General features: G+C 53.4%; 11 protein-coding genes across 11 annotated transcripts; 5 read left to right on the plus strand and 6 right to left on the minus strand.

The window, feature by feature from the left end:
• Positions 1-795: 795 nt before the first annotated feature.
• Positions 796-1,980, plus strand: BDV59DRAFT_203887 (uncharacterized protein; the record flags this gene model as incomplete). Its single annotated transcript, XM_073694342.1, has 1 exon — positions 796-1,980. The coding sequence occupies one exon, from the start codon at positions 796-798 to the stop codon at positions 1,978-1,980; it is 1,185 nt and encodes a 394-aa protein (XP_073545648.1).
• A 252-nt stretch (positions 1,981-2,232) lies between these two features.
• BDV59DRAFT_203888 (3-oxo-5-alpha-steroid 4-dehydrogenase family protein) lies at positions 2,233-3,375 on the plus strand (the record flags this gene model as incomplete). Its single annotated transcript, XM_073694343.1, has 2 exons — positions 2,233-2,334; positions 2,392-3,375. The coding sequence occupies 2 exons, from the start codon at positions 2,233-2,235 to the stop codon at positions 3,373-3,375; spliced, it is 1,086 nt and encodes a 361-aa protein (XP_073545649.1).
• Positions 3,376-3,834: 459 nt separating this feature from the next.
• On the minus strand, positions 3,835-6,223 carry BDV59DRAFT_203889 (5-methyltetrahydropteroyltriglutamate--homocysteine S-methyltransferase; the record flags this gene model as incomplete). The annotated part of the gene is made up of 2 exons (XM_073694344.1): positions 3,835-6,148; positions 6,213-6,223. 2 exons carry the CDS (start codon positions 6,221-6,223, stop codon positions 3,835-3,837), a joined length of 2,325 nt encoding a protein of 774 aa, XP_073545650.1.
• A 3,358-nt stretch (positions 6,224-9,581) lies between these two features.
• On the minus strand, positions 9,582-11,721 carry BDV59DRAFT_183334 (SANT/Myb-like DNA-binding domain-containing protein). Its single transcript, XM_073690483.1, has 3 exons — positions 11,533-11,721; positions 11,355-11,472; positions 9,582-11,283 (listed from the first exon to the last, which is right to left on the minus strand). The coding sequence occupies exons 1-3, from the start codon at positions 11,624-11,626 to the stop codon at positions 9,690-9,692; spliced, it is 1,806 nt and encodes a 601-aa protein (XP_073545651.1). The 5' UTR covers positions 11,627-11,721; the 3' UTR covers positions 9,582-9,689.
• Positions 11,722-11,839: 118 nt separating this feature from the next.
• Positions 11,840-13,049, plus strand: BDV59DRAFT_183335 (emp24/gp25L/p24 family protein). Its single transcript, XM_073690484.1, has 3 exons — positions 11,840-12,056; positions 12,129-12,511; positions 12,572-13,049. Exons 1-3 carry the CDS (start codon positions 11,897-11,899, stop codon positions 12,719-12,721), a joined length of 693 nt encoding a protein of 230 aa, XP_073545652.1. The 5' UTR covers positions 11,840-11,896; the 3' UTR covers positions 12,722-13,049.
• A 1,918-nt stretch (positions 13,050-14,967) lies between these two features.
• BDV59DRAFT_194620 (ATP-binding response regulator) lies at positions 14,968-17,852 on the minus strand (the record flags this gene model as incomplete). Its single annotated transcript, XM_073692433.1, has 2 exons — positions 14,968-16,832; positions 16,883-17,852. 2 exons carry the CDS (start codon positions 17,850-17,852, stop codon positions 14,968-14,970), a joined length of 2,835 nt encoding a protein of 944 aa, XP_073545653.1.
• A 1,261-nt stretch (positions 17,853-19,113) lies between these two features.
• plyC (polysaccharide lyase family 1 protein) lies at positions 19,114-20,897 on the minus strand. Its single transcript, XM_073690485.1, has 4 exons — positions 20,235-20,897; positions 19,827-20,179; positions 19,515-19,772; positions 19,114-19,457 (listed from the first exon to the last, which is right to left on the minus strand). Exons 1-4 carry the CDS (start codon positions 20,594-20,596, stop codon positions 19,168-19,170), a joined length of 1,263 nt encoding a protein of 420 aa, XP_073545654.1. The 5' UTR covers positions 20,597-20,897; the 3' UTR covers positions 19,114-19,167.
• A 223-nt stretch (positions 20,898-21,120) lies between these two features.
• BDV59DRAFT_75132 (epoxide hydrolase) lies at positions 21,121-22,786 on the plus strand. The gene is made up of 4 exons (XM_073697030.1): positions 21,121-21,569; positions 21,625-21,752; positions 21,806-21,878; positions 21,932-22,786. The coding sequence occupies exons 1-4, from the start codon at positions 21,254-21,256 to the stop codon at positions 22,636-22,638; spliced, it is 1,224 nt and encodes a 407-aa protein (XP_073545655.1). The 5' UTR covers positions 21,121-21,253; the 3' UTR covers positions 22,639-22,786.
• A 148-nt stretch (positions 22,787-22,934) lies between these two features.
• Positions 22,935-23,573, minus strand: pup3 (proteasome core particle subunit beta 3; the record flags this gene model as incomplete). The annotated part of the gene is made up of 2 exons (XM_073692434.1): positions 22,935-23,078; positions 23,139-23,573. The coding sequence occupies 2 exons, from the start codon at positions 23,571-23,573 to the stop codon at positions 22,935-22,937; spliced, it is 579 nt and encodes a 192-aa protein (XP_073545656.1).
• A 427-nt stretch (positions 23,574-24,000) lies between these two features.
• Positions 24,001-25,806, plus strand: BDV59DRAFT_183342 (putative UBX domain protein). Its single transcript, XM_073690486.1, has 2 exons — positions 24,001-24,282; positions 24,333-25,806. Exons 1-2 carry the CDS (start codon positions 24,146-24,148, stop codon positions 25,720-25,722), a joined length of 1,527 nt encoding a protein of 508 aa, XP_073545657.1. The 5' UTR covers positions 24,001-24,145; the 3' UTR covers positions 25,723-25,806.
• A 75-nt stretch (positions 25,807-25,881) lies between these two features.
• Positions 25,882-27,174, minus strand: BDV59DRAFT_183344 (60S ribosomal eL36 domain-containing protein). The gene is made up of 3 exons (XM_073690487.1): positions 27,062-27,174; positions 26,523-26,708; positions 25,882-26,282 (listed from the first exon to the last, which is right to left on the minus strand). The coding sequence occupies exons 1-3, from the start codon at positions 27,107-27,109 to the stop codon at positions 26,199-26,201; spliced, it is 318 nt and encodes a 105-aa protein (XP_073545658.1). The 5' UTR covers positions 27,110-27,174; the 3' UTR covers positions 25,882-26,198.
• Between the last annotated feature and the right edge of the window lie 21 nt (positions 27,175-27,195).

Consider the following 27,195-nt stretch of genomic DNA (forward strand, 5'->3'; position numbering starts at 1 on the left):
GGAATTGATTACGGTTTTGGAAAGAACCTTCAACCACAGAAGCTTCTCCCTTTGAATATGTAGATGCCTCGAGGTTGGAACATTGCCAGGTCCCGTGATGCCCCCAGCTGCAGTTCAACACCACTTGCCCCTCCCTCACTATCTCGCTCTTCCAGGGAAAAACGCACGCCCTGGTGTCATCTCCAATGCACTTTGGCGAAAACTGGCTAATGGGCATGGTGGAGAAGATGTGAGACGTTTCTGTGCTCTCTTTCTGGGTGACACATGGGGTCTTCGTATTCTTTCTTTCTAAACCCTTTTGCCTAGGATCCCGCTTTCTTATATAACATATGTCGAATTCTCGACGGCAACACGACGGTGTGATGGCAAGATACGATATGAGCTACTACCGTGAATCGTATTGCCGAATACCTTTTACGATTTTTGACGAACAGGCACTCTTGTAGGCAGGTCCCTCAGTCTTACAACCTCCTCAGACACTGAAATTAGAGAATGTCAAGTCACGCTTCAGTAATCTTGACCACAGGAGTATCGGCAGGTAAATACAAGTATCCAGAAAATCATGGGGCATAAGGTCCATTCTGTTGGGGGGTTTAAATTATTAGGGTGGCGATGGTTAACAGGGCGATAATCTACCATGAGAATTGTGAGCATGTCTCTATATCTCGCGGGGTGGGGATCCGGTGGTCAACCCGAATTCCGAACCAGTAATCTGACTCACTGGGGCTAGTCAGTGTCGACTTATTTTCTATCGTCGGTCCATCCCGTTCGTCGTGCCACCCACCCCGCGGCATGATGACTTTGCCGGAGCAGTACATCTACGAGCATGGCTCGCAGATAGTTTCGCTTCTCACGTCTAATCTCCCGCACTGCTGCAGCGTACTTCGCCGCATCCAGCATGGTATTGCATACCCAACTCCAACAGCAAAGATCCTAGCGACCTTCCCCGCGGGGACGACACCTACGGAGCCATGGCTCGTCGCACATGTTGACCTGTTCTGCGGCCGGGAGACCCAGATCTTGGTATACTCCAGCTTGGAGGCAAAGCATTCGGCGACCATTGTCACCGACGGCATCCAAGTTTCCACCTTCGATGCCGAACCCACCATCCTAGCACAGGTGCGTGCACAGCTGCTGGCAATGATTTCATACATCAAGACCAATCTCCTCCCTGCGTACCTCTCGTCCCTAAAGGATCCAGCGTCAGCCGCAGCTATGTCAGGCGACTTCGGTGATGGGAGCCGAAATGGTGGCACCCCGGCTTTGATCCCGGCCCCCGACCCGCGCGCATTCCTCTTTGGAAGCCTGCATACAGGCCTTTTCGCGCTGTTACAGAAGTCCGGCTCGTACCTGGGGAATGATCCCCTCGATGGACTCCGCGTGCATCGTTTCGACAATCCGCCGTACTGTAAGTATGTTTTTCCACGGTCAGAGTTCGACCCCCGCGGTTCCGGTGGTGCCACGGAGATTTCCGATCTTCCCACTGGGTACCGATATCATGACCGGCGCGGACGAACTGGGGTGCTCCCGTCGCAGTTTGGCCTGGTCCAGAGCCGAACGCATATCCCTCGTTCCAAGGAGCAGCTGGCAACTATGCTCGGGGTCGCCGTGTACTATGACGACCCATCGGATGACGCTAGTCGGGACGGAAGTAGCCTCGAAGGGGACGATTCAGAGGCGCCTATTGCTTGGGGGTTTCTTGGGAAGGATGGTGCATTGGCGACGCTGCATGTCGAGCCGGAACATCGGGGTCGGGGTCTCGCGCTGCGGTTGTCGAAAGAGGTGATGCGCCGGGGAATGGAGCCGCAGGGTGTTTTGGGGGTTGGGAGTGCGTCTGCAGGGGATCATCAATTTCATCAAATCCGGAATTGGGCGCACACAGAGGTCGCCCAGGGTAATCAGGCGAGTCGCAGAGTTATGGAGAAGATTGGGGGTGAAGTTATGGCGATGGTTGGATGGACGGTTATTGAGGTCTGCTGATGGTGGATAAATATACTATTGTCTGTAGAAAGTTTCTCTGTTTTAGGCGATCCATGTTCTCCCCAAAAATCGAAACATATATCTATCCAGTGTGTTCTGTATATATCATGCGCAGCTGAAGTGTAAGTCAAATCGAATCGGGAAGATCGCCGCGTGCCCTAAGGGTTATCAAAGTTGCCACTAAAAACAACCTAAACCGACCCCTGCCAACATCTTCAACAACCACCAACATCCCATCCAAGACACATGGCCATGGACGTTGTCCTTTCGTCCCTCCCTCCCTGGCGGGAGTTCATGCCTCCCACTCCGGAGACATACATCATCGCCCTGTTCATCTTCCAGTACTTCCCCATGGTACGTCACCCCTGCATCTCCATATACAACACCAACCCACCACTAACAAACCACCAGTTCTCCATAATCCAATGGCTCACGTCCTTCCATCCAGCGGGGAAAACCTCGCTGAACCGATCCTTTCTCAACTTCCCAGGAAAACCCGCCTGGTTCATCATGGAGATCGTCGGCCCGGCCAACTTGCTCTTCGCCCTGGGAAGCCAGAGCCAGAGCCAGCTCTCCGCCCTCCCGGGGCCCAACAAACTCGTCGCCGCCCTCTATCTCACCCACTACGCCAACCGCGCCATCATCACCCCCTTCTTCGTCGCCCCCAGCATGTCCCCTATCCACCTCCTCGTCATCCTCATGGCCGTCGCCTTCAACTGGCTCAACTCCACCTGCATCGCCGCCTGGGTGCTCGGCGCGCCGGTGCCCGTGCACGGCCACCCCAGCGCCCCCATGCCACCCGCCTCCCCCCTCACCACGCTCCTGCCCTATGTCGGAATCGTGGTGTTCGCCCTGGGCATGCTCGGCAACATCCGCGCGGAACGTACGCTCTTCCGGCTCCGCCGCGAGGCGGCCGACCAACGCGCGGCCAAGAAAGACTCTGGCTCTGGCTCATCCTCTTCTACGAAGGATGCCGACGCCGGTAACGCCAGTAAGTACGCCAAGGTCTACGTCATCCCGCCGGCGACGGGCCTCTTTCGATTCATCCTCTACCCGCACTACGCGTGCGAGTGGCTCGAATGGCTCGGCTTTGCCCTTGTCGGCACCGCCGTGCACCCGTCTGCTGCGCTCGCCGCGGCCGGTCCATCGGCGGCTGTCTTTGGCTCCGCGGCGGAGCTGCTACCGCTGCGGCTTGTGCCTTGGTTGGAGCCAGCCGCTGGTCTGGCGGAACGGTTGGGGATGCCGCTGCCGCTGCCGGCGGTTGTGTTCGTGGTCAACGCCGTGACGAATATGTTGCCGCATGCGCGGTGGGGGCGGAAGTGGTATGTGCAGAAGTTTGGGGAGGAAGCGGTTGCCGGGCGGGGGGCGGTTGTGCCGTATTGTTCCTGGATGTAATTTCTTGTATATATCTACGTGCACGATTGACGGGAAGCAGTTGAAGGGAAAATGTATAAGGCCTGAGTATTAAGGCCTGTAAATTGGTGTCGATCACCTAGTGTGATATGAACACATTATTGTTGAAATATCTAAAACATGTCGGCATCTCGCCCCATCAGCAGTGCCATGCTCAGGTCCCCCGTGATACAAAAATAAAGACAAAAATGAAACCATGAACACCTAAGGGGAACCGAACGGATAGGCATGCCGATGAAGGCAGATGCCGATGTTGAAATCGTGAATATGTTGAACTCCGTTGCCACCATGAAACCCTGAACCCTTATGTTGAACTTTTGGTATCATCATCGTAACTCATCACATAACGAAAGAAAAAAAGCAATCACTTTTTCCTTTCCGAGGCGACAGGTTGAGAATGTCGCCCCCTCATGGGTTTATTATGTTGTAAGAATGTTGGATTTATTTGGCGTACTTCTGGCGGAAGTACTTGGCCGCGTTGACCATGTTGGTCAGAGCAGCCTTGGTCTCGGGCCACTGACGAGTCTTCAGACCGCAGTCAGGGTTGACCCAGAGCTGCTCCACCTTGAGGTACTGGAGCATCTCCTCGATGCGGTCCTTGATCTCCTGCTCGCTGGGAACACGGGGAGAGTGGATGTCGTAGACACCGGGACCGATGTGGCGGGGGTAGGCCTCGTCGATGAAGACCTTGAGAAGCTTGGCATCAGACTTGCTGTTCTCAATGCTCAGAACGTCGGCATCCAGAGCGGCAATGGCGTGGAAGAAGTCCTGGAACTCAGAGTAGCAGAAGTGAGAGTGGATCTGAGTGCCGTCGGAGACACCAGTGGTGGCCAGACGGAAGGCACGGACAGCCCACTTGAGGTACTCCTCACGCTCCTTGCCGGAGCGGAGAGGCAGACCCTCACGAAGGGCGGGCTCATCGACCTGGATGACCTGGATACCGGCAGCTTCGAGGTCAACCACCTCGTCACGGAGGGCAAGAGCCAGCTGCTGGGCCTGGACGGACTGGTGGACGTCGTCACGAGGGAAAGACCACCGGAGGCAGGTGATGGGACCAGTAAGCATACCCTTCATGGGCTTCTTAGAGATCGAAGCGGCGTACTTGGACTCCTTGACGGTCATCGGGGCGGGACGGGAGATGTCGCCGACGATGATGGGAGGACGCACGCAACGAGATCCATAGCTCTGCACCCAGGCGTGGGTGGTGAAGACGTAACCGGTGAGACGCTCACCGAAGTACTGGACCATATCGTTACGCTCGGGCTCACCGTGCACGAACACATCGAGATCAAGCTCCTCCTGGATCTTGATGACATCCTGGATCTCCTGCTCGATGAACTTCTCGTACTGCTCAGCGGTGATCTCACCCTTGGTGAACTTGTTACGCTGGACACGGATCTCCTTGGTCTGGGGGAAGGAACCGATGGTAGTGGTGGGGAAGAGAGGGAGGTTGATGGACTTGCCCTGCTCGGCGTGACGGGTAGGGAAGGCAGACTTGCGGTTGTGCATCTCCTCAGTGACGGCGGCCTGGCGCTCCTTGACCTTGGGGTCGTTGGTGCGGGTGGAAGAGGCACGAGACTGGACAGACTTAGCGTTAGCCTCGAGCTGCTCACGCACGGCGGCGGGGCCGTCGGTGACAGCCTTGGCGATCACGACCACCTCAGCGGTCTTCTCAACAGCGAAGCTGAACCAGTCGCGGACCTCAGGATCGAGGTTCTTCTCGCTCGCGAGGGTGTGGGGGACGTGGAGGAGGGAGCTGGAGGTGGAGACGATGACACGGTCCTTGCCCAGCTTCTGGATGGCGAGCTCGACCTTCTCGATGGCGGCCTTGAAGTTGGTCTTCCAGATGTTACGGCCATCAACGACACCAGCGGAGAAGACCTGGTTGGGGCCAAGGGCAGCAAGAACAGTGTCAAGCTGCTCGGGGTTGCGGACAAGATCGACGTGGATACCATAGAGGCTGTGAAGAGCAGGGAGCACATCAATGTTGTGGACAATGTCACCGAAGTAGGTGGCGAGGAGAAGGCGAGGAGCCTTGTCACCGAGAGCACCGAGCTTCTCGTAGGCGGGCTTGAAAGCAGCCTTGGACTTGGCGGGAAGGTCAAAGACAAGGACGGGCTCATCGATCTGGACGTCCTGGACACCGGCATCCTTGAGCTTGGTCAGGAGCTCGATGTAAACAGGGACGAGGTCGTTGATCTTGTCAATGGGGTCAACGGTCTGACCGCGGTCCGCCTTGGCGAGGGTGAGGAAAGAGACGGGACCGAGGATGACGGGGCGGGTGATGACACCGGCCTCCTTGGCCTCGAGGTACTGAACCAGAGGCTTGGGCTGGTCGGCCAGCTTGAAGGTCTGGTTGTTCTGAAGGGTAGGCTTCACGTAGTGGTAGTTGGAGTCAAACCACTTGACCATCTCAAGAGAGGGCACATCAATGGCAGCCTGACCATCCTTGGCGGGCTTCTGGAGACCACGACCCATGGCAAAGTACTCGTCCACGGGGTGAAGGTTGTACTTGCTGTAACGCTCGGGAATGACACCGAACATCTGGATGTGGTCCAGGACCTGATCGTAGTAGGCGAAGTCATTGCTGGGAATGACATCAACACCAGCATCCTTCTGGATCTTCCAGTGCTCCAGACGAAGACGCTTTCCCTCGGCCAAGAGCTCATCACGAGAGATCTTGTCACCCCAGTAAGCCTCGGTGGCCTTCTTGAGGTCACGGAGTCTTCCCATACGAGGGAAACCCAAGACGGCGCTGCATTGGGAGTTCAGTCAGTATATGAAGAGAGAAACTACTGTCATCGATGGAATTGACTCACGATTGAACCATCCTGATGGATATTTTGCTGCGAAAGGGGGGAGAGAGAGGGAGACGAAAGGACGGTCTAGAGAGGAAAGGAAGAATGATTTAGAGATAGAGACTACACGAAGTCTCTTTCCAGGGAAGATGAGAAAAGATCCCAAAGAGAATGGGAAGAAGAGAAGGGGGAGAAGAGGGAGAGGGAGAGATGGAGGAGGAAAAGAGGAAGAAAAGGGAGGAAGAGGGAGGAAGAGGGGGAAATAATAAATACTTGTCAGGCGGAGGGGAAATGGAGGGGCACCCGTGACCGCACTGTCTGCCCGAAAATTTCACGCTTCCCCGAATGAGACGGGGGGAATGGCGTGATTGCCCCGGTCCCCGTTATTGGATTACGCCGTATTTTTGCCGTCTCCGCGACGGCCGGTTGAAAATTCCCCGTTTGCCGTCACGCCCATACGGTAGGCAGGGAACTTTATCTGCATAGGGTCCGGGATCGGCCTGCCACGGGCGCTGATTGGCCGGTGGGATGTATACACGAATCTCATCTACACCGAGCCAATATGCAGAACAGCATACAGATACCTACCTTATCGCTGGAGAGGCCTACCACTAGAGACAGTCCGAAACATGTCCATGCACAAGTTCTCCTCCAGGTGTGACTGCAGGGTCGCTGCCCAAAAAGACCAACAGGCCCACGTTCTCTGCATGGCTCCTGCTATATCTAACTGGAACATGCTTCATCAGTGCATCTCCTCGACTCCCGCTCATGCACTCCGTCCCCTTACATCCCACCACCGCCCCGCTCACGCCAGCTGCCTATCTCCAGACCGCTTCAATGGGCTTCTACTTTTGTCCCAGGTGGTTCCGCCGCTACCGTAGATCCCACTCCCCTCCATTGGCTACCATCGACGAGCTATCTGCATCGGACCAACTGCCAGAAGGTACACTCGTCCCTCGTCTTTATCTTTATCTGACATCCAATAGCTGACTGGATCAGGGATGCCGGGCTCAAAGCGCCACCGCAGAAACTCCTCGGGGGGGTTATCGCATAAGATTCGAAAGCGTTTGTCCCACGACAGTACTAAACTGGGCACTCGCAGTTCTCTTTTTGGGCTCTCGTCTAGACCGACCCATCGTCCTGTTGCTGCGAACGATGTCGGGAGTAGCCTTATGAGTGAGAAAGGCTATGACAGCGACGCCCAATACATTTCCACCTCCAAGCATGCCGCAGGCCAACCCTCCATCAGATCGCGTATCTTGGGACGAGTGTCGCCCCTCGGACAGTCCTGCGAGCCTTTTAACGCTGCCCCAAACAAAGAATCGCTGGAGACCCCGAGACAGACTCGTCCGGCTGGAGGCAGCCGCTTCATAGAGCACAGTGATGTAGACACGTCGCAGCCAGAAGGGCAAATTTTGGATGGCACCGAACGCGTCATTCTAGACTCGCAACAGATGCCGCATGCTGGCGTCCCCACTGCGGAGCCAGTTCAGAGGCGGTTGGGGAGTCCCCTTCCTGGTTATCTACCGGACTACTCGACAGAACTGAGGTCGAAAGAACCGATGTGCGTGATCCACGAATCCGATCAGCCCCAGCCAGACAATGATGCTGCAAAGGCCACCGTCTCGGTCAACTCAGAGGATATCACGCTTCATGACGCCGCTCCAATGAGTGCGGGGACTTCCTCTATCCCGACGGTCGCCCCTCAACTGCCATGCACAACGTCCGCCGATTCCGTGGCTGACTCCTACGGGGAGCTTTCCGTTAGGAAGAAGTGTCAGAGATTCGGGATAGACCAACGGCTAGAGGACTTTTCACTCCATCTAGGGGAGATGGATATCCCCGGGGCTCTGGCGTCATCCTCCACATCGCCTGTGATTCTATCTCGAGATCAATCCTGTCATGGGAGCGGGCGTGATGAAGAATCAACCGCACATCCATCACAACAACATGCTCACCCCGTCAGGAGCCGCCTTCGTGCACGAACATGGAACTCGGGAGAACCAGATGCGAATTCGCCACGTGCAGCATCGTCATCCTACTCTCGCAGAACTAGTTTCTCTTCTGGACGCTCCAGGCATCGATTCGAATCCAGAATCTTCAGCCACCTCTACCACACCCCATCAGGTGGAATCACAGAATGCCCATCTGCTGCTGAAGACAGCGTCAGCTCATTCAAATCACAAGGCACGCCTAATGCGACGGGAACTGGCGTTCAAAGGGAAATCGATGATGGACTTCTAAAATATAGAAGGATCTCCTCTTTCTTATCAGATTCTCGTTCGGAATCTTCCTCCACGCGCAGAGTCAGCATCGGGTGGATGTCCGGAGGACGGCGGCTGGGATATGGGTATACACTCATATCCGGGGACGACGAAGAGCGTCAGTCATCGCAGAGCACTGTTGGGTCGGAAGGTCAGAAAGAAACAGTGACTGTAAATGGCAAATCTGATAAAGAAGGCCATTCCGAACAGAAAAACACAGAAGGGCCCTCGCCAGGATTAGGTAAATCAATCCTTGATATCTTCAAAACCGTGAACCGATTCAATTTTCGTCATGCACCAAGCAAGTCAACCGTCAAGAATGACATTAACGGCAAACCGGACAGCAACCCTGTTGCGGCCTTATTTCGTTCATCCAGCACCCGCAATAAGGGTTCAACAGGACAAGCGACGGCTACTGACAGCAAAGCCCCAAGTAAAGATCTTGCCGTGGGGGAAAAGCCCCTGAGGGATACACCAGATACACAGATTGGTGCACAGTCGCCTGTCGAGAGGGGAGGAAGTCTTGCAAGAGGTTCGTCATTACGCCGTGCGAAAACACTATGGTCCAGACGAAGCGTCGGATCAGGGGACACAAGCTCATCGTCTGGGTCCAATCCCACTCCCCGGAGAAGCAAGACCCAAGTCTTGAAATTTCACAATCCATCTCGTAGAACAGCCCTATTTAGTGACGGTACCGGTGATAATCTCCCGGCATTTTTGAACACGGAGAATCAAAACCAACAGAGCGCCCAGCTTTCAAAGGATGCAACAGACCAAATCTCCACCCCTATTGCCAAAGTTGATCACCAGAGACGACTGCATCGGAGCAGTTCAAGTAACTCAGCAGATGACTGGTCTGACACCTACCAGGACTGCGTGGAGCTCCATCCCATCCCGGAATTGAGGTCACTGTCTGGATTGTGAATCAAAGGGAATTGTTTGTACGCGCCAGGGGCAGCCCGACCATTCTTCTTATGAGTGAAGTATCCATATCGTGCCATGCTCCGAACCTGTTTCATCTTGTAGGACTTCCATGGCCGGGGCGCTGCTCAATAGCTTCGACTTAAAAGAGATGGAATAATAAGAATCCAGATTATTAGGGGAATGAATCAAAAGTAGAACTGAACCGGTAGAAGGATTGTGTGCATTGATTGTCGAATCGGGAAAACCGAGTATTCATGTAATCGTACATAGGTATAATAAACAAAAGCGCCCGCCTATTATTGTAGAAGCACTACTTCCTTTGCCTCTTCGGATCTTTATCACTCGAGTTGCTCAACACGCTCGCTGAACGCTTGTGGGATGTGGCCTCTTGATCTTTGGCTGGCGATGCTTCGGGTGCCGTATTCCCACCAGCGCTCGTTGCGTCCCCATTCTTATCCCCGGTCTCTCCAGTTGACGTCCCCGTTGTCGCAGGCTCAGGTCCAGGAGCCGGTACTGCTGTAGGCTTCTCGGTTGTTTCTGCTGCCGGGGCAGCATTATCATCATGTTCGGTCTTCACCTCAGGGTTCTCCTTTTCTTTTGCCTCGCGTTCTTTCCGTTCTCTTTCTTCCCGGGCTGCCTCGAGCACACGGATCTCACTCTCCACCTTCTCCGAGACCTTGCGTGCGTCCAAGAGCAAGTTGACCGAGTGTATCAGCTTCTCAAACTCCTTGCATACGCGTTCCGTCGGCATAACCAAGCGGAGGGGCACCTCCAACTCTGCCAGCGCAGCGGCCAGCTTCTGGGTCTGCACGTTGGATTTGGCCTGCGTCAACTTCTGAGCACGGTCGCTGCGGAACTGCACGCTTGGAGCCAGCCGCTCGTGATGCTGAACACCGTACTTGGCCTCCTCGGCGGGCGTAAGCGTCCGGATAGTCTGCTGGGCCTCCTGCTGTTTCGCTGCCGCGGCTGCGGCAGCCGCAGCCTTCTTGCTCATTGGCGCGGCGGCTGTTGTGCTGGGGGTGTCGGCACGGTGGTCGCGGGCGCCACCGGCATTCGGGGCCGGGGTCTGTCCGGCAGGGCTGGGAATAGCGCCCTCGGGGCCGAGCAAGGAACGGCGCTTCTTGGACTTGTCCGCTTGGAGGAGTGTCTGCAGGAGCTGGGATAGGCCCTGGCTCGACTGGTACATGGTGGTGTTGCCGACGCTGACGGGGACCTCGAGGCGGGAGTAGAGCTCGCGGCGTTCGGTGATGAAGTCCTGTTCGTTCGCGGTGATCCGCTTCAACTCCTCGAGGAGGATTCCTTCCTCGCGGACTTCGTCGGCGGTGCGGTTCAGCTGCAGGGCGGCGAGCTCTTTGCGCGCGCGCTCGCGCTCGGGGTCGAACTTCATCATCTTCTCGTGGAGGTCGAACTCGGCCTCGGACATTTCCGACGGCGGGTGTTCCAGCGCGAGCATGGACGCGGCTACGAAATAGTACCGCGACTTCATTTGCTCCATCGTTCGGTATCGCTTGGCGGGTACGAGGGCGTTGGCATTGTCGCTGGCCTCGGCGTCGTTCGATTGCGGCTGGAAGTCGTAGCGGTCTGCAATCACCACCCATCGTAGGTCGTACTCCTCCACCATGTCCATGAGATAATCTGTCTCCTGCCGGGACCAGTCATCGCTCTTCAGGTGGCGGTTGTACTCCTCGTCGCTGTAGCGGTTGGGAACGCGGGCTTTGATGTTGTATTTGGCGAACATGTATTCCGGTTCGGGGAGCTTTGCGGCATCGTCCTCTTGTTTCGGCTGGTCCACTTCCATCTCCGAACCCTCCAACGCGGGCACCTTCGCGGGTTCCGGTTGTCGTTGCCAGTGGCGGAGAACGAGGTCGTCCGATCGAGCGCTGTTCGTGAAGGGGGTCATGCGCCTGGACGGAAAGACGTTAGTAACAGGTACAATGCGGTGATTACCAGCGATCGGGACACGGAGAACACATACCAGGGGCGCACGCGCAGTTTGCTCATCCATTTCGGTCGACCCTTGTAGCGGTTTTCGTTGATGGCGATGGGGGGCGCCCGTTCACCAAGAAGGGCGTACAGTTCGCGAGTGATGCCCTCTAGACTTGGTTAGCATACAGACTATTTCCTCTTCGGTTTATCATTGCCATAGGGCATACCTGGTCGCTTCTCGACGACCTTCTGCTTCTTGTGAGGTCGCGGCTGGCCCTCCGCGGGCAGATCGAGCATGTCGCGCACATCGGCGGCGGCCATGGCGAACAGCGACAATCAGGGAGAGATTAGGTATAGATTATGGGGGAATGGTGAGTGCAATAATCCAAGAGACAGGCAGTAGATGGGATGAAGACGGGAGGGTGACGAAGGGGAGTCTGGATGGCCGGAAATGATGGGGAAGACGGAGAATTCGCGCCAAGACCAGTCCCGATCGGGCCAGCGTATTCAACTCGCTGTTGAACCTCATCCTCCCCCAAACAATACACTCCCTCCCTCCCTCTCCCACATCACCGTCCTCCGCCCCGCGTCATGGCTCCCTCTACGTCGTCGGCCTCATGGCTGTCCTCCCTCCTGGCCGTATGTGCCATCCTCTGTCTCTCGGTGCCCACCAACGCCCTCTACTTCTACATGGAGGGCCGCCAAACAAAGTGCTTCTTCGAGGAGCTCCCCAAGGACACTCTCGTCGTCGGTACGCTCCCCAATCATCTCCATTCAGTTCCTATCCTCTCTGCTCGACCCCCTCTAATGCCCAATGGCGCAGGCACCTTCTCCACCGAAGTCGTCAACCAGCACGCGGCCACGTACACCGTCGACCAGGACCTGAAGATGCTCATCACCGTCGACGAGACCTTCGACAATGACCACCGCGTCGTCTCCAAACGCGACGCCCACTCCGGCCGCTTCACTTTCTCCGCTGCCGACGCCGGCCAGCACCGTATCTGCTTCACCCCGGAGACCAACGCCGCCTCCTCCGGCTGGTTCTCCGACTCCAAGGGCGCCGTCAAGGTCACTCTCGACATGACGATTGGTGAGACCAGCAAGATCGAGACGGAAGACAAGGACAAGATGCATGATATCGTGCAGAAGGTCAAGGATCTCAATGGCCGGCTGCAGGATATTCGTCGCGAGCAGGTGTTCCAGCGGGTACGTTTTTGCTCTCTCCTTGCCAATGGTCCATGCTAGGTAGAGTACTAACGAGAACAGGAACGTGAGGCCGAATTCCGTGATCAGTCCGAGGCTACCAACTCGCGCGTCGTCCGCTGGACCATCATGCAGCTGGTCGTCCTCTCCGCGGCGTGCGCCTGGCAGCTCTCGCATCTGCGGTCGTTCTTCATCAAGCAGAAGCTGACATAAATGAATGATGACGAGGTCATGCGAACAAAACGGGAGACGATGTAGTGGATAGGTCTGTACGGCGTGTCACTTAATCATGTGTTATATCATCTCTTTCGATTCTGGGTAGTTTCGGCTTAATTCGCCTGCAGATCAAATGAACTTGAAACGATTCTACGTTGACCTTTCGGTTGGGGCTAGGTAATCAGGGCTTGTATGGGTTCGATCGACTCATACGCCAAGATGTGTAAATTTAGCACGAATACGATGGTTACAAACTCACAAACTAGGACAAACAGATAGCAGATACGGGGGACAGTTCCTTATACTTCCAAGGTTACGATACCAGAATCCATTACACTATTTACTCCGTATATAACTAATACTGGCATCGCCAGCATTCGAGAATGGCCTTCCGACGACCCCTTGATAGCAATACCGTCTACGGGCGCTGTTCGCACAAGGAGAACGGCCGTTAGGGAGTATGGGGTCTATAGGCCTAGTGCCTATACAGATATTGGCATGTATAGCAGCTGTAAAAAAGAGCTGAGCTAGCTAGTACTCTCGCCGAAATAACTAGCTCTGAAAAGTGTTTTGGTCCGAGTGATTATCGTACTGAGCAACAGGACTGCCTATAGTGTGCTTGTCTTCATTCCTCTCTGATGGGACTGTGCAAAAAGGCTCGTTGCCGAGCGCCAAGCGGTGAGTAGGCCAATAACGCTGTATGTGAGATGCAAACAGTGGCGTAGTAGCGAAAAGAGATTTGATGAAGTTGATAGCATAATTCCGATCTAGCTTCATCTAATTGGGTCCAGACCTGGAGTTCGACGTGTTGGCGTCACACTTTCCAAACACTAGTAGAAGTAAGTACTCTTCCTCTTTTTCCTTGTCCTCCTTCCCAGAGTTGTTGCAAGGACTGATAAAGCTCATGACTTTTATACTCGCTACTGCCTTTGAAACTACTCTCGACTTACGTTATTATTTTGCATTTGATGACCAAGTATTCAGTTGTCTCTGTTGACAGCCAGTTACAGCCATGTCCTGGTCTACATCACTAGTCTTCGAGTTTCTTGCGTTTATCGTCGCCGTCCCCACATCGATACTTGCTTTATGGAGTCTTTACAAGCTCTTAAGGCAGCGTCGTAGGAGTAATATATCCTTTTCCCAAACGCAACCTACTTACTGATGGGCTTTCACAGGATCCAGTTCAAGTTCGACTTATCGCGATATCTCTGTCTCTGGAGTTCATTGTCCGCAATTCCCAGGGTTTATCACTATCGCGGTACAACTGGGAAATCATCCCTTTGCCTGTGGGTTGCCTTTACTCATTCAGACTCTTTCTTCCTTTTAAGTTGGAGACATCTTATTGCTTTGATATTTGATGCTGATAAGAATAATAGCAACGACTCCGCGATATATCACTGCAAACAATCGCATCTTCGAAACCGAGACAGACATCCATGTATGATAAGGCCGCGAGATGCTTGATATCTATTTAGGCATTGGTAATTGGTTATGAACAGTTATGTATGTCAGTAACAGGTTTGGTATGGATATACAAAGAACAAGGCTTTATAGCATTGCGATGGAAAATTCGAGATTACTGGGGCATGATGTGGTTTATGGGATTTGTATATACCAGGACGCAGATGTAGCGTTACAGCCACCTTGTGTTACTCTTGCATCTAAAAAGTCAACTTTTCAGACGACAATCTTCCTTAGAATCAGAACAGAAACAAATAAAGGGTTCGGGGAGCGAACACGATAGTCAGTGTGTAATATTGTAACAAAACACAACGAACTTTATCAATAGTCTACAGCATCTACCTTGGCTACCTGCGCACCATGGCATGTCCACATTGAACCATGGAAGCATATGCCTATCCATAGCAACCATCACGGGCAAACCTCACGAGTCATGCTATCAATGTTGGCCTCCATATTGATTACAATTGGTTCTATCATAGCAGGATCCAACCTATATTCCAAGATGTGTAGATTCGGCACTCTGACATAGTTAATCTGAAATGTAACACGTGCTCGCGCATTATCTAGTTCTCTCCCTGTCCAGTCATGATCATCATGGATGTCCGTATATCGCTCATAAAAAGAAGAACAAAACGCAGTATAAATCCCAAATTCCAACCAATTCTTATACTTGTCAAAAGTACTCAGGCTGAACAGTGCAAATATATGAGGGATCGGCATATAACAGAATATGCCTTTATCAGAGGAAATCAAATAAAGGGAGTCTATCCTGCCACCATCTAATCATCGCTGTGGTTCGCTCTGTCGCTGCAGAACCCCAAGATCAACCGTTCGAGGTCCGTCAACTTGTAGGGTTTGGTCATGTACCCTTTCATGCCCACCTTCGTGGCCCGGCTGAGAGCCTCGTCCGTGACATCTGCGCTGACTGCTAGGACAGTCGGCGTCGTCAATGACCGCTCCGGTTTCTCGGAAGGGCAGTTGTGCTGGGAATTAGGCGGGATCTGCCCGTGGTATTCGTCTATGAGTTGGATGATCTTTGATGTGGCTTCATAGCCGTCCATTTCTGGCATCCAAAGGTCCATCAAGATGACGTCTACCGGCTTTAGTCTCCGTTGGGACGGAGATTCAGGCACCAGGAAGTCATCCGCTCCCTTCTGACGGTTCGGCGAGGTCGAGTTATTCCCAGCTGGCTCTTTTGAGTGTGGGTGTTTGAGAATGTCCGTCATGATGCAGACAGCCTCCTTTCCGTTGCACGCTTCGTAGACATCTTGGTAACCCAGTCTCTTCAACATGCTCACCAGCACTCGCCGGTTAATCTTGTTGTCTTCGGCCACCAAGAACGTGAGGGGGTGTTTTTCGCCCAGTTTAGTATCATGGGAGATTCCCTCGAGGGAGCTCCTAGATGGTTTGGTGTTTGGCGTCGGGCGAGGAGTACTGGTTAGCGACGGTGAATCCTCCGTGAGGCTTGGGGATGGCTGTTGAATGGGAGGACAGGGAAGCGGGGTTGGCGGTGACTTGATCGCATCCAAGCTAGTGTTGGTAGTATTACTCGGACGAGAGAGATCGGGGACTTGTGGAGGAGTTAACAGCTTCGAGGGCCCAATCGGCCTTGGAGAAGAGTCGTGCTGGTTGGCGGGAATCCGGATTTCAAACTCCGAGCCACGATCAGGGCCAGAAGTTGCGGAGCGGACACAGAACAAGTCGCCTCCCATCTTTCTCGCAAGACCTTTGGCCACGAGGAGCCCCAGCCCCAACCCGTCTTTGCTTCGCGTTGTGGACGCATCCTGCCGGGCAAACGGTTTGAATAGCTTCGGCAGAAACGCCTCCGGTATTCCAGGTCCAGTATCCTGGACGGTAATCAGGACATCGTTGGGCTTCCGGCCTACAGTAGCGCAAACCGTAATCATACCATTATTGGTAAATTTCACCGCATTCAAGAACACACATGAGATCAACTTTGCGAGATCTCGATCATCCACAAACAGGGTGTCCGGCAGCCCGGGATCGACAGACCAGTAGATGGTTTTGGAGAAGATCTCCCCACTGGAAGACCGGGTGCGGACCTCAATCTTCTCTCCAACCTCTGTCGCAGTTGTCACAGCGAAATCAGGACGCCCACCTACATGAAGGGATTCGTTGATAACCAGTCGAAGCAGGTCGCGTAGTTTAGTGAACCGTAGAGCTGGACTTTTGAGGTTGAAGTTGAGGCCCTCTAGCAAGAGATGAGGTGCAGATCGCCGGACCGCCAGCGATGGCCGGGGCTCCATCGCATTAGCCACCATTGCCTCCAGCTGGTGCGCAGGGGTCGCCTGTACGATTTTGTCGCTCTCATGGACTGCGATCTTGACCTCTTCGCTCCGAGGAGAAAGGCCTTTCGGTTGGGAGACGCGGGGCACCTTGGCCTTTGGCAACATTCCCACATTGTATTCGGCTGGATTACTCCTCCGTCGTTTGTAAGGATTCACAGTGATGTTGTTTCCTTCAATAAATATGTTGGGGCGGCTTTCCGAGGCGGTGATTGGTGACTGGACGGGGCCGCCGAGGAACTCATCTCGCTCGACTTGAGGAGTTTTTGGCACCTGCATATTCAGGTCATAAGCATGAACCACGTTGTCTGCAGCTTCCACTGCCCGTCGTGCGCTATCTGTAAGGAATTAGCATTTTTGTTTCCTGGTACGGAAGATTTCCACGGACCTTGAACCATCTCAATGCTTTCCTTGAGGGTTTGGAAAACAAATCCGGTTTTCGGGGAGGGCTTTTCTTGTATGGCTTCCCGCACTGTGGCATGCATAACGTCGAGCATACCCACGATTCCATGCATTGGTGTCCGGAGCTCATGAGACAAGCTTCGTGCATAGGGCTTCAGCGGCTGTGATGAAAAGTCCACATGACCTTGGATATTCATATGGGGATCGTCTATCCTGTGGGCGTCCAAGATATGGCTATGGGGTTTTTCCACTTTCCCCTGATCATTATCAACCTGGATTCGTTGCAGGACCAGGTCCTCTAACGAATGCAGGGCCATCTCTACGAACGGCCACGGAAGATTCAGCTTCTGGAGACCCGAGTCCGACCACATCAGACCCAAGTACGCAAGGCATGTTGCTCGGGAGAATAACGGAATGGCTAGATAGGCTTCTGCTGCAAAAGGGAGTCGATCTTGGTCGAAGGAAGTGTAAGATCCCAGGTTCTCTCGGATCAGACAGGGTTTATCTTGATCCATGTGAGACAGCGGATTACCCCCGGCAAAGTATCGGTGACGATGCATCCCTACAGTTCCACGTCCATCGTTGTAATAGAAAGCGGTGCCGAATAAGCAGGGTTTATGGCCCCTCAGCTCATTCCCCAACTCGTCCTCACGAACCCTTCGAGCAACGAAAACATACTGGGCATCGCATATGGAGGCGAGACATTCCGTCAACCGGGTCCAGAAGGCTTCCGACTCTAGAGCTCGCAATTCTTGCTTGAGTTTTCCGAGGCGCTCAATGGCAACATCTTGAGGATCACGAATCGATCGGCGAGCTGACGACTCGGCCTGCAGGTCGTCATTTCCGATCGAACTTGAGGCGCTGCCAGTCAGGCATTCAGATTTGCACTGAAGAAAAGATCTGGTAGCACTGGGTATGAAGGAATTTGGCCATTCGGGCTCGACCGAGTCGGACATGATGCGCCGGTCAATCGAGCCGGATTCGATCGAAGGGATGAGGGATATCTTAATGTATAGGAGGGTATAGGGACAACGTTGAGCTTTGTTGGGTGATCGACAGGTCAGAAAATCGACAGATTGTCAAGACACTGCGCATGGCTTTCGATCTCCTGGGGTGGCTTTGGCAGCAAATCCAGTCAGTAATCGGAGTTACACTGAACGAAGTTTCATAGACATCATCTTGGTAAACCAACAACATACATCGGACGGGTTGGTCTTCTAGGAAGAAGAAAGCCGGGGAGGAACGGCGGGGTCGACTGTCAGACCCCGAAGTAGATTGTCTGTGATTTGTTGTCGGGCTGGACGGGGATTGTTGTGCCGTGACCAATTTGCTGTATATTTAAGGGCAAATAAAGGATATGGGAGGGTGGTTAACAAATAAGGAATGACGAATATAGCGACCAGGTTCCTCCGATGGGTACGGCGGATAAAAAAACCGATGGATCCGTATGGTCGCTCCCTTAATCTGGGTAACTTCCCGAGAGTCTCCAGGAACTCGGGACCTGAATGGAATATCGTTGGGCTTCGACCCCTCTAGGGCTCATCCACGATGGTAAAGGAAAGGGAGATGATAGTTGGATGATGAGGCCGAGTGTCTCACGGAGAGGGGGCCAAATTGTCCAGAAGAGGGGAAGTTACACCACTCCACCGGGAGGACCGATAAGGACGGGTGCAGGACGAGACCGACGGACAGAACAGGACTTGGACTCGACGGTGGCGAGAAGAGAAATCTGGGGGAGAAGATGGAGAAGACCCGAGGGGGTGAAGGACGAGGAAGAGAGGCAGAAGCGAAGAGGAAGAAGAAAGAAGAGGAAGAGGAAGAAAGATGGAGGATCGCAATTAATTCGCTGGGGCCAATTGGGGACCGCTGCTTGGCCGATCGCCCGGTCTAGACGCGGGGAGAGTGACCCTGTAGAACCTCAGGCAGCTCGACTTTGCCAGTCGAAATGTATTGTGAATTGGGAGAGACAACGTATAGAAAGAGACGAGATGATTTAGATCCAGGTGGAATTGCTATACTGAATATAGGCTCAGCACCTCAATCATTCGTATTACGTAAGGCCAGGGACACGCAGCCACGTGGGCTCGCTTTTATACTTTCACCAAGCCAACATTGAAAAGCCCTTAGAATAGTAACATGTATGCCTACAAAGTCGGTAGACACCTAGGTAGGTCCTATATTGTCAGGCCCCCAATTTAGGAAAGATAGAACGTATCTGTGTTGACCACCACACATAGATACTCAGTACATCTACTGCGGCGAATACAATCCTCAATGGTAACTGGATGGGACCAACGAGTTCGCCCACACCTCCACATACGTATACCCACTGCTGTGCAGCTCCATCGAGTCTGCAGTATTGGGGTCACTCCCGATCTTCGACTCAGCGTCATCAGGGATCCCATCCCCATCCGAGTCGGTCGGCGCAGACCCTCCATCCAGATCCCCAGGCCCTCCCATTGAGTCTTCATCCGAGATGAGCTCTCCTTCCTTGCCCCAGGATTTGACCTGCTCGATCAATTGGGTATCCACACTGTCGCGCACTTTTGACGCGCCGACATCTGCACCATATCAGTCTCTGCTATCACGAATGTCATCAAGGAGCGAAGAATGCATACATCCTGTCACATAGTCCACCGCTTCAGCCGGTGTCATCTGATACTCAACCGCTGGGTAGTCATACTTGGTGTCCACTAAATCCATGCCGCCATAATTGGTAGCAGACACGCCCAGTTTGTTGCCGTTCAGCGTCCCATCCTGATCAGGGTCGTAATAGTTGTTCTCCACATAACCGTGGAAGTATTCGTTTCCCCTCGTGAAGGCCGTTACCGACGTGGATGGCCCACTGATGAAGTAGTTACCGATGATATTGGCATCTAGCCACGTCAGTAGTCATGACAGAGAGAATATCAACTTCGGAATGAACACACACGAATCGCCACTCGAGTCACCGGCAATGTAGCCACCGCCTCCTCCCCAGTTATACACCACATTATTGGTGAACTCGTTCACGCCCTTCACCTTGGGATTGCGTGTCTTGTTGTCAATGTAGAGGTTGCGGAATAGCGACACGCCGCCGTCTGTCTGGATGAGACCGCCGCAGGAGTGCGTCTCCAGACCCTGTGCGATGATAGTATTCTGGATGGTGATATTACTGACAGATCCGCTAATTGAGAAGGTCTCATCCCTTCCCCACGAAACTGAAACATGGTCAAAGATCATGTTGCCACCTTCAGCGATCGTGATGGCATCTTTTCCACTGTCACCATTTGTACCCATCCGGCTGCACCCAAACACGTTAGTTGCCTCACATAACGTTTGGAGCAGCAAATACATACATTCGAATGTAACGGACAATAGCGTCGTTGGCATTCGAGAACGACCATCCATTCCCGTAGACAGTGATGCCGTCTCCTGGAGCTGTCTGTCCGAGGATAGTCACTCGTTTCGACACGACAAGACGGTCTGAGATTTCAATAACACCACCCACAGAAAACACGACGATGCGATCGGTTGCGGAGACAGCATCGCGCAGAGACCCCTCTCCGGAGTCGTTCAGGTTAGATACCACATACACCTCGCCTTTACGGCCGCCTACCGCGTTGGCGCCAAATCCTTCAGCCCCCGGGAAGGAGACTAAGGCTGACACCGACTGATAGAGGCTGACGACGGAGACTAACAGTGCAAAACCGAGGCGCATGTTGGCGCAGTTGTTTGTATATGAGGTGAAATGGACAACCAGACACTTTAGTGGGTAAATGTATGGCGGAGGCCGGAAAATATACAATTTGAAATTGCTCACGTCCAAAAGAAATCTTCCGCAACATGAGACGTTATGACTGCTGTCCGCCACGGATATATTAAGAGAGGGGTTCGCCAGTTATATTTGCCATCAACCACAGCAGCGTCAGGGCTTGGTTCGTCGCACCATTGGCTTCGATGCCGATCTCTCCCTTGACACATGGCGAAACAGGGAATAAGTGCACAAATGGGGCAGCTGGATGGTATTAAGTCGTTTAATCCTGAGTCAACTGCATTAAAGCTATCTGAATTCCGCCAATGACCCTAGAACTAAAGCACTGGATGTTAGAGGCTATACCGGTAATGACTCCGCTGTCTTGGCATTAGGATGGATGCCTATTACCACAATAATCATTCTTAGTGAAAAGTGGTTAGAATAAGATAAGCATAATCACCGACTTAAAATAATACAACAACATCAATGTGGGAGGAAAACAGACATGCAGAAGGCTTCACATGGCCCGAGGTTGTGGTACCGCTACGAACGATGATCCCCAACCCTCAACCCACCTGAGAACTGTACGAACAAACCACCAGAAAACCCAGCACTGTCAAGATGGCCACACCATTCCAGATTGCCGTTCCTGATGCGGAACTCCAACGCCTCCATCAAAAACTTGAAATCGCGACCTTCCCGGATGAGCTCGACGGCGCTGAGTGGGACATGGGGGTCCCGCTGAACGAGATGAAACGGCTTACTGCCTACTGGCACAACGGCTTCAACTGGCGCCAGAAGGAACAGGAGCTCAACGAGAAGCTGTCTCAGTTCATTGTGCCGGTCACTGTCGCTAGCTTCGGGGAGCTGAACATCCACTGTTTACACCATACCAGCGGCAACCCGAATGCCATTCCACTGTTGTTTATCCACGGCTGTATGTTTGACAGCATCTCGGTAACAGACGTGCTAAGACCTGACACTCATCCCAGGGCCTGGGTGTTTCCTCGAGGCAACTAAACTTATTCCATTATTGACAACCGGAGATGAGAACCATCCTGCCTTTGACCTCGTTGTGCCCTCCCTACCCAACTATGGATTCTCCTCAGCCGTGAAGAAAGTAAGTCCTGTGCCAATATCCAAATCAGCCCCGATAAGCTAATAGCCAAACAGAAAGGATTTGGTCTAGCTCAATATGCCGAGGCCATGCATTCCGTAATGATAGCCTTGGGATACAACGAATACGGTCGGTCCTACTATCCGCCGCCATCCAACACCCCAAAACTAACAAGCCAGCAGTCGTCCAGGGCGGGGACTGGGGTAGTCTGATCGGCCGAGCCATGGCGCGCCTCTACCCCGATCACACAAAGGCGGTGCATGTCAACTTCTTCCCCGTTGCACCCCCGTACCCGTGGACACACCCTCTGCTCTTCCTGCGGTCACTCCTGACCATCCCCTTCTCATCGAAGGACAAGGCCAGCCTCGCCGCAACCCAGGACTACCTAGCCAAAGGAAACGGATACCTACGGCAACAGGAAACGCGGCCGCAGACGCTGGGCTATGCACTACATGATAGTCCCATCGCGCTGCTCGCATGGATATACGACAAGCTGCATTCATGGACGGACGACTACCAGTGGTCCGATGATGAGATCCTCACGTGGGTGAGCGTGTACTACTTCTCGACCGCGGGCCCGGCAGCCTCCGTTCGCATCTACTACGAGGCGGGTCCGAATTGTGCATCGCAGATATCGACACTCGATGTACTGTCGAAGCCGGCACCGTCCGGGGTGAAGATGGCCGTGGCCCAGTTCAATAGGGAACTGGCCAAGATCCCGCTGTCGTGGACCAGCTTGGTGGGCTCCGTCATCCGCTCTAAAGAGTACGAACGGGGCGGGCATTTTGCGGCATGGGAAGTGCCGGAACTGCTGGCGTATGACATTCAGAGCTTTTTGGGACGAAATGGCCAGGGATATGGAGCCATCCCTGGGAAGAATGGTTACTAGGCCAACTCCCCACCTGTGAATACGATTTGCTGGCCCGGAAGTCAACCAGTATTGGGGCTGTGAAATGTGTTGGTTCGATGTCATGACTGTTGCAGATGAATGTTTTATTTCTCCGTAACCATCCTCTTATGTCCTCACTTTATTCCGCCTCGTATCAAGCGACGGGTATGTAACATCAAGTGGAGACCTCAGACGCCAGAAACTGCTTTCGACCAGCATATTCAATCAGTGGTAATGGGGCGTAAAATAGTGAAAAACCGAACAACATTAGTAAAATAGAACCCGACATAATCTCTCTAATCCTGTCTACCCTTCAGTAGCCGCTTAGTCACCTTGTCCTTCTCTATGATGTACACTTGGGCACCCCAGCCGGAAAGGGCATCTCTGTCGACGGCACTGAGCATAGCCTGGGAGATGGTTTCGAATAGGTCCTCGGGAGACTGCATACCGCCGTCAGCATAAGCCAAATAGGGACGGGAAGGAAGACGCTGAAGACATACCAGATCCTGCTCATACAAACTCTCACAGGTACCGAACAGCTGCTCGCTGGCCGTTCCGCTCACGATGAAATCCTTTGCAAAGTCGATACACCCGATACTGTCGAAGCCGCAAATGAAGGGCTTCCCCGTTGTGTAGTTGATGCCCGCAATGACGGGGCTGACGAAGAAGGGTCCGAAACGCTTTTCGTACAGGGAGGAGCTGACCAGGTTGGCGAGAGTCTGGGGAGCGATGTTCCGCTCCTCGCGGAGCCGGTACATGTTGACCTTGTAGCGCAGGAGGTCCGAAACGGTAGAGACATCGGTGGCCAGACCGGTCAAACCCAGAAACGTCGAGGGACCGTAGTTGAAGATCTTGGGGAAGTTGTTCGAGACGGTCAAGGATTGCATACCCAATCGGAGATCACAGGCGATTGCGACGCAGTCCTTGCCGACCATGGCGACACAGGCACCGCCGTCTGTGAGAGGAATGGTTAGATTTTTTGGGAGAAGAAGAAGGCTGAAGGGAAGGATGACGCACTGATGTCGAATGGTGAACTCTAGCACGGGCGTCAGCTTGTCTGGACGGGCTCGGAGACAGGGAGATTGGGGACACATACCATGATGACGAGAGGGAGGAGGAGGAAATTCAAAGGACTGGAGAGACCCGAGAGAAATAGAACAGAAAACTGAACGGAAATGTAAGATAAAGGAGGAGTTGGGGGAGGTGACGGGGACGAGGATGACAAGAGGACGAGAGTTGGAGATGGAGAGATGAAGCTGCCGTGAGAGCTGCTGCTGGCCAACGCGCGTGGAGCCGCCGAGCTTCTGCCGATGACGCTTGCGCCCGCCGCTTACACTTCTTCCTCCTTCCATTCAACACCACACCTCGTCTTCTCCTTCGTCGGCATTACAACCACTCTTCTGTATCTATTCTTTACATGTTATATTTGTTCCTTCGTTAACCCGGCAGTTTGCTCACGCTGTCAGCGACCTTCTCTCCGCCTACACCCCGCAGTCTCATTCCCACCATGAGCTCTCATGTCGTGGTCTTAGACTCGACAGCTCGAAGGGCCACGATCAAAACAACTCCGGGCAAATACTTAACGGATGTTTTACAGGAGGCTTGTAGAAAGCTGGGAGTAGACCCTAATCAACATGGTCTGAAGTACGTTCTCCCGGCCTGACGAACATACTTCATTAGCTGACGCCATGAAGATACAAAGGAAAGCAGTTGGACCTGTCACTCGCATTCCGTCTCTCCGGCCTCTCTTCTGGTGCCAAACTAGAGCTCGTTCAACTCTCTCGGTCTCCCTCCGTTGTCACCGTCGCTCTTCAATTGCCCGAATCTGAAGCTCGCGGGGCTCCCAACGGACGCCTTCTGGACAAGTTTCCCAGCACGACAACGATATGGCTGTTACTGCGCAAGTTCGAGGCTGGCGTTGCGGGTAACACATCGACTCGAAATCTCACAGGAAGAGGTGTCCCTGTCACAACAGACAACAAAGAGGGAGCAGGTCGATTGTATTACGAGACACCAGTAGTGCAGATTCTGGACAGGGAATTGTCCACCTTCACTGATTTGCAAACGTCGTTGGCACAACTCGGGTTCAATAATGGAAATGTGTTGTTGAGACTGAGCTTCCGTCGGACGGATGAACCGTTGGAGGTGGCCATGGTCAAAATCCAAGAGTACTTCAAATCGTCCGAGGAGCCCACGCCCGAAGCATCGGAGCCCCCCGCAGCAACAGAAGAGAAGAACACTACGGCCGAGTCCTTCCAGAATGAACAGCAAACCCAGAGTGCCACTCTTGGTGAAACACAAGTTGCGTCGGCCGATTCAGAACGACCATCAGATCTTCCGACCTCTGCTCCTTCCGAACCATCAGCAAACCCTACTGCCTCCTCTCGCCCCGTGACGGTCTTCGCCCCTCCATCTAACGATACGCCTCAGTCCGCACAAATGGCATTTAACGAAACAGACTACGTTCCGTCAGTGGACCACGCAAAGGCGCACCAGCGTCGGCTCAACCAAGCTTCTCAAAACAAACGGCTACCCAGTGACGCGGAGATTGCCGCGAAGGCCGCCGCTGAGGAGAGTCGGCTTTCGGGGATTAAAGAGGTCGATGTCAAAGTTAGGCTTCCGGACCAAAGCCAGGTTGTAGCAAAGTTCGGACAGGAGGATACGGGGAAGTCCTTGTACGGGTTTGTAAGGAGCTGTCTGGCCGAGGCCTTCGCGCAGGAGAAATTCAGCCTCATGCACTTCCCTGCTCCCGGGCCAAGCTCAAGCGGCAAACGGATGCTGAATGTGGTCCCGGACTCGGACCAGCGTCTTCTGATCAAAGACTTGGGTATGGCAGGCCGCATGCTTGTCAATTTCTCCTGGAACGAAGATGCTTCCGCGGCCGCTCGAGCGAGTCATTCAGGTCTTCTAAAACCAGAACTTCGGACTCAAGCCCAGGAAATCAAGGTGGAGCAACCGCCGGAGGTCATGGATACTTCTTCAGATACTACACAAGAAAAGCCAGAGTCTTCACGGCAAGGAGAGAAATCTGGACGTAAAAGCGGCGCACTGCCAAAGTGGTTGAAGCTCCCAGGGAAGAAATAAGCATGATCAACGTTTAGATTAGCACAGCTTTAACGAAGCAATGAAATATAACTTCTGACACTCCAGTCAATTAAGAGATATCCATCACAACAGCATTCTACGCCATATCTACGAACCGCAATGAAGCCACGGTCAGTCCGCACGAATCCTACAAGCTGACTCGAGGCCGGTGGCTGTTGGAAACATCCTGTAGAAACCAATCCCAGTGGTATTGTATTAGATTCAAAGCGAACCATTTATCATTTTTTTGTCCACTTGTCCACGCCTATGGAATCAAACCCCCTTCCTAATGTCTGAGGAGAAACGAGAGAGACAGTTCTAACTGAAATGTCATTTGATTTCCCTCGCTTTATGGACAGAGATCCCCCCCAACACGCCATGCCAGCAGTCACCGACTCACTTCATTCGTTTCGTTATCTCGTTCTTTTGATTTGGCTAATAGGAGAGAAGAACTTTGACGGAGAGGAAGGAGGTATTTAGTGAGCACCCACACGGCGGGCCTCGGCGATGACACGCTGCATGTCCTCAACCTTGCGCTTGCCACGGGTGAAGGTACCGAGCTGGGGAACGTTAGCGGGGTTCAAATGGAGCAGCCATGAATGAACATGGACATAGTAGACTTTCACTCTGGCCGGTGGCTGCGACAGGTTGGAGGTTGCAGTGGCTGTAAACACTCCACGCCAAGAGACGGGAAAACCCCATTCTCACCAAATCAACCAAGACACAGTCGCCGACCGAAGCAAAATGTGACACCATAGCCCTGCATCCGTATGCAAACAATCAAATCGGGCGGGACGTACTCTCTTCTTGGCGAGCTTACGAGCGCGCTTGTCCTGAGTGTTTCTCAGGAGTTCGATGATACGACGCTCATAGGGGGCAAGGCCAACAACCTCACGGGCGATCTCGCGGACGAAGGCAGTGCGGCGGGAAGACTGGCCCTTGGTACGGCTGATGCGGTTCTTGGGGGTCTGGAAGGGGGTGGTTTTCTGTATCAAAAACTCGTCAGCGTGGATTCACTCGCGACGTTTCAAACTTGACGTGAAAATCGCAATCGTTCGTTTGCAGGATATCGAGCGGATCGTTGAAGGCCTTCGAATAATTTGCCCGGGCTTCCTTCAGTCGCATCTTGGGTATTTGCCCCAAAGAAAAAAAAAATCTCCCCATTTTCCATCACGATGCCCTGTTGACATTTGAACAATGCTCGATCATGCAAAGAATTTTCCGCTTCCAGTTCCTTCTCTTTATCCATGAACATTCCTTCCCCATCAACGATATCCGCTCGACTGCTGACGACTCGACTCTTTTTTCCGACATCAAAATGGGAGCGAGGGAGACCTACGTGGCCCTTGTTCAAGCCGACGGCGATTCCGGAGCGTTCTTGCGCCATGTCGACGGTTGGGACTGGGTTGGCGACGACGTTGGTTGCTGACGGAGTTGTCGAGTCGATGGGCGTCTCGGTGCGGATAGAATCGC

The sequence above is a fragment of the Aspergillus ambiguus genome (assembly GCF_047715705.1).
Source record: "Aspergillus ambiguus strain CBS 117.58 unplaced genomic scaffold BDV59scaffold_28, whole genome shotgun sequence".
Classification (NCBI taxonomy): Eukaryota; Fungi; Ascomycota; class Eurotiomycetes; order Eurotiales; family Aspergillaceae; genus Aspergillus; species Aspergillus ambiguus.

Bases quoted from the DNA above. Each gene is read 5' to 3' on its own strand.
- BDV59DRAFT_183334 (XM_073690483.1), bottom strand. From the start codon at position 11,626: ATGGCCGCCGCCGATGTGCGCGACATGCTCGATCTGCCCGCGGAGGGC. The intron at 11,473-11,532 runs GTATGCCCTATG...AACCAAGTCTAG, and splicing joins GGTCGTCGAGAAGCGACCAG to AGGGCATCACTCGCGAACTG. The intron at 11,284-11,354 runs GTATGTGTTCTC...CTTTCCGTCCAG, and splicing joins AAACTGCGCGTGCGCCCCTG to GCGCATGACCCCCTTCACGA.
- BDV59DRAFT_183335 (XM_073690484.1), top strand. From the start codon at position 11,897: ATGGCTCCCTCTACGTCGTCGGCCTCATGGCTGTCCTCCCTCCTGGCC. The intron at 12,057-12,128 runs GTACGCTCCCCA...CCAATGGCGCAG, and splicing joins CAAGGACACTCTCGTCGTCG to GCACCTTCTCCACCGAAGTC. The intron at 12,512-12,571 runs GTACGTTTTTGC...TAACGAGAACAG, and splicing joins GCGAGCAGGTGTTCCAGCGG to GAACGTGAGGCCGAATTCCG.
- plyC (XM_073690485.1), bottom strand. From the start codon at position 20,596: ATGCGCCTCGGTTTTGCACTGTTAGTCTCCGTCGTCAGCCTCTATCAG. The intron at 20,180-20,234 runs GTATGTATTTGC...GTTTGGGTGCAG, and splicing joins ATTGTCCGTTACATTCGAAT to CCGGATGGGTACAAATGGTG. The intron at 19,458-19,514 runs GTATGCATTCTT...GATATGGTGCAG, and splicing joins GGTGGACTATGTGACAGGAT to ATGTCGGCGCGTCAAAAGTG.
- BDV59DRAFT_75132 (XM_073697030.1), top strand. From the start codon at position 21,254: ATGGCCACACCATTCCAGATTGCCGTTCCTGATGCGGAACTCCAACGC. The intron at 21,570-21,624 runs GTATGTTTGACA...CACTCATCCCAG, and splicing joins ACTGTTGTTTATCCACGGCT to GGCCTGGGTGTTTCCTCGAG. The intron at 21,753-21,805 runs GTAAGTCCTGTG...ATAGCCAAACAG, and splicing joins TCTCCTCAGCCGTGAAGAAA to AAAGGATTTGGTCTAGCTCA.
- BDV59DRAFT_183342 (XM_073690486.1), top strand. From the start codon at position 24,146: ATGAGCTCTCATGTCGTGGTCTTAGACTCGACAGCTCGAAGGGCCACG. The intron at 24,283-24,332 runs GTACGTTCTCCC...GACGCCATGAAG, and splicing joins CCTAATCAACATGGTCTGAA to ATACAAAGGAAAGCAGTTGG.
- BDV59DRAFT_183344 (XM_073690487.1), bottom strand. From the start codon at position 27,109: ATGGCGCAAGAACGCTCCGGAATCGCCGTCGGCTTGAACAAGGGCCAC. The intron at 26,709-27,061 runs GTAGGTCTCCCT...TTTTTGATACAG, and splicing joins TCGGCTTGAACAAGGGCCAC to AAAACCACCCCCTTCCAGAC. The intron at 26,283-26,522 runs GTACGTCCCGCC...AACGTTCCCCAG, and splicing joins GTAAGCTCGCCAAGAAGAGA to CTCGGTACCTTCACCCGTGG.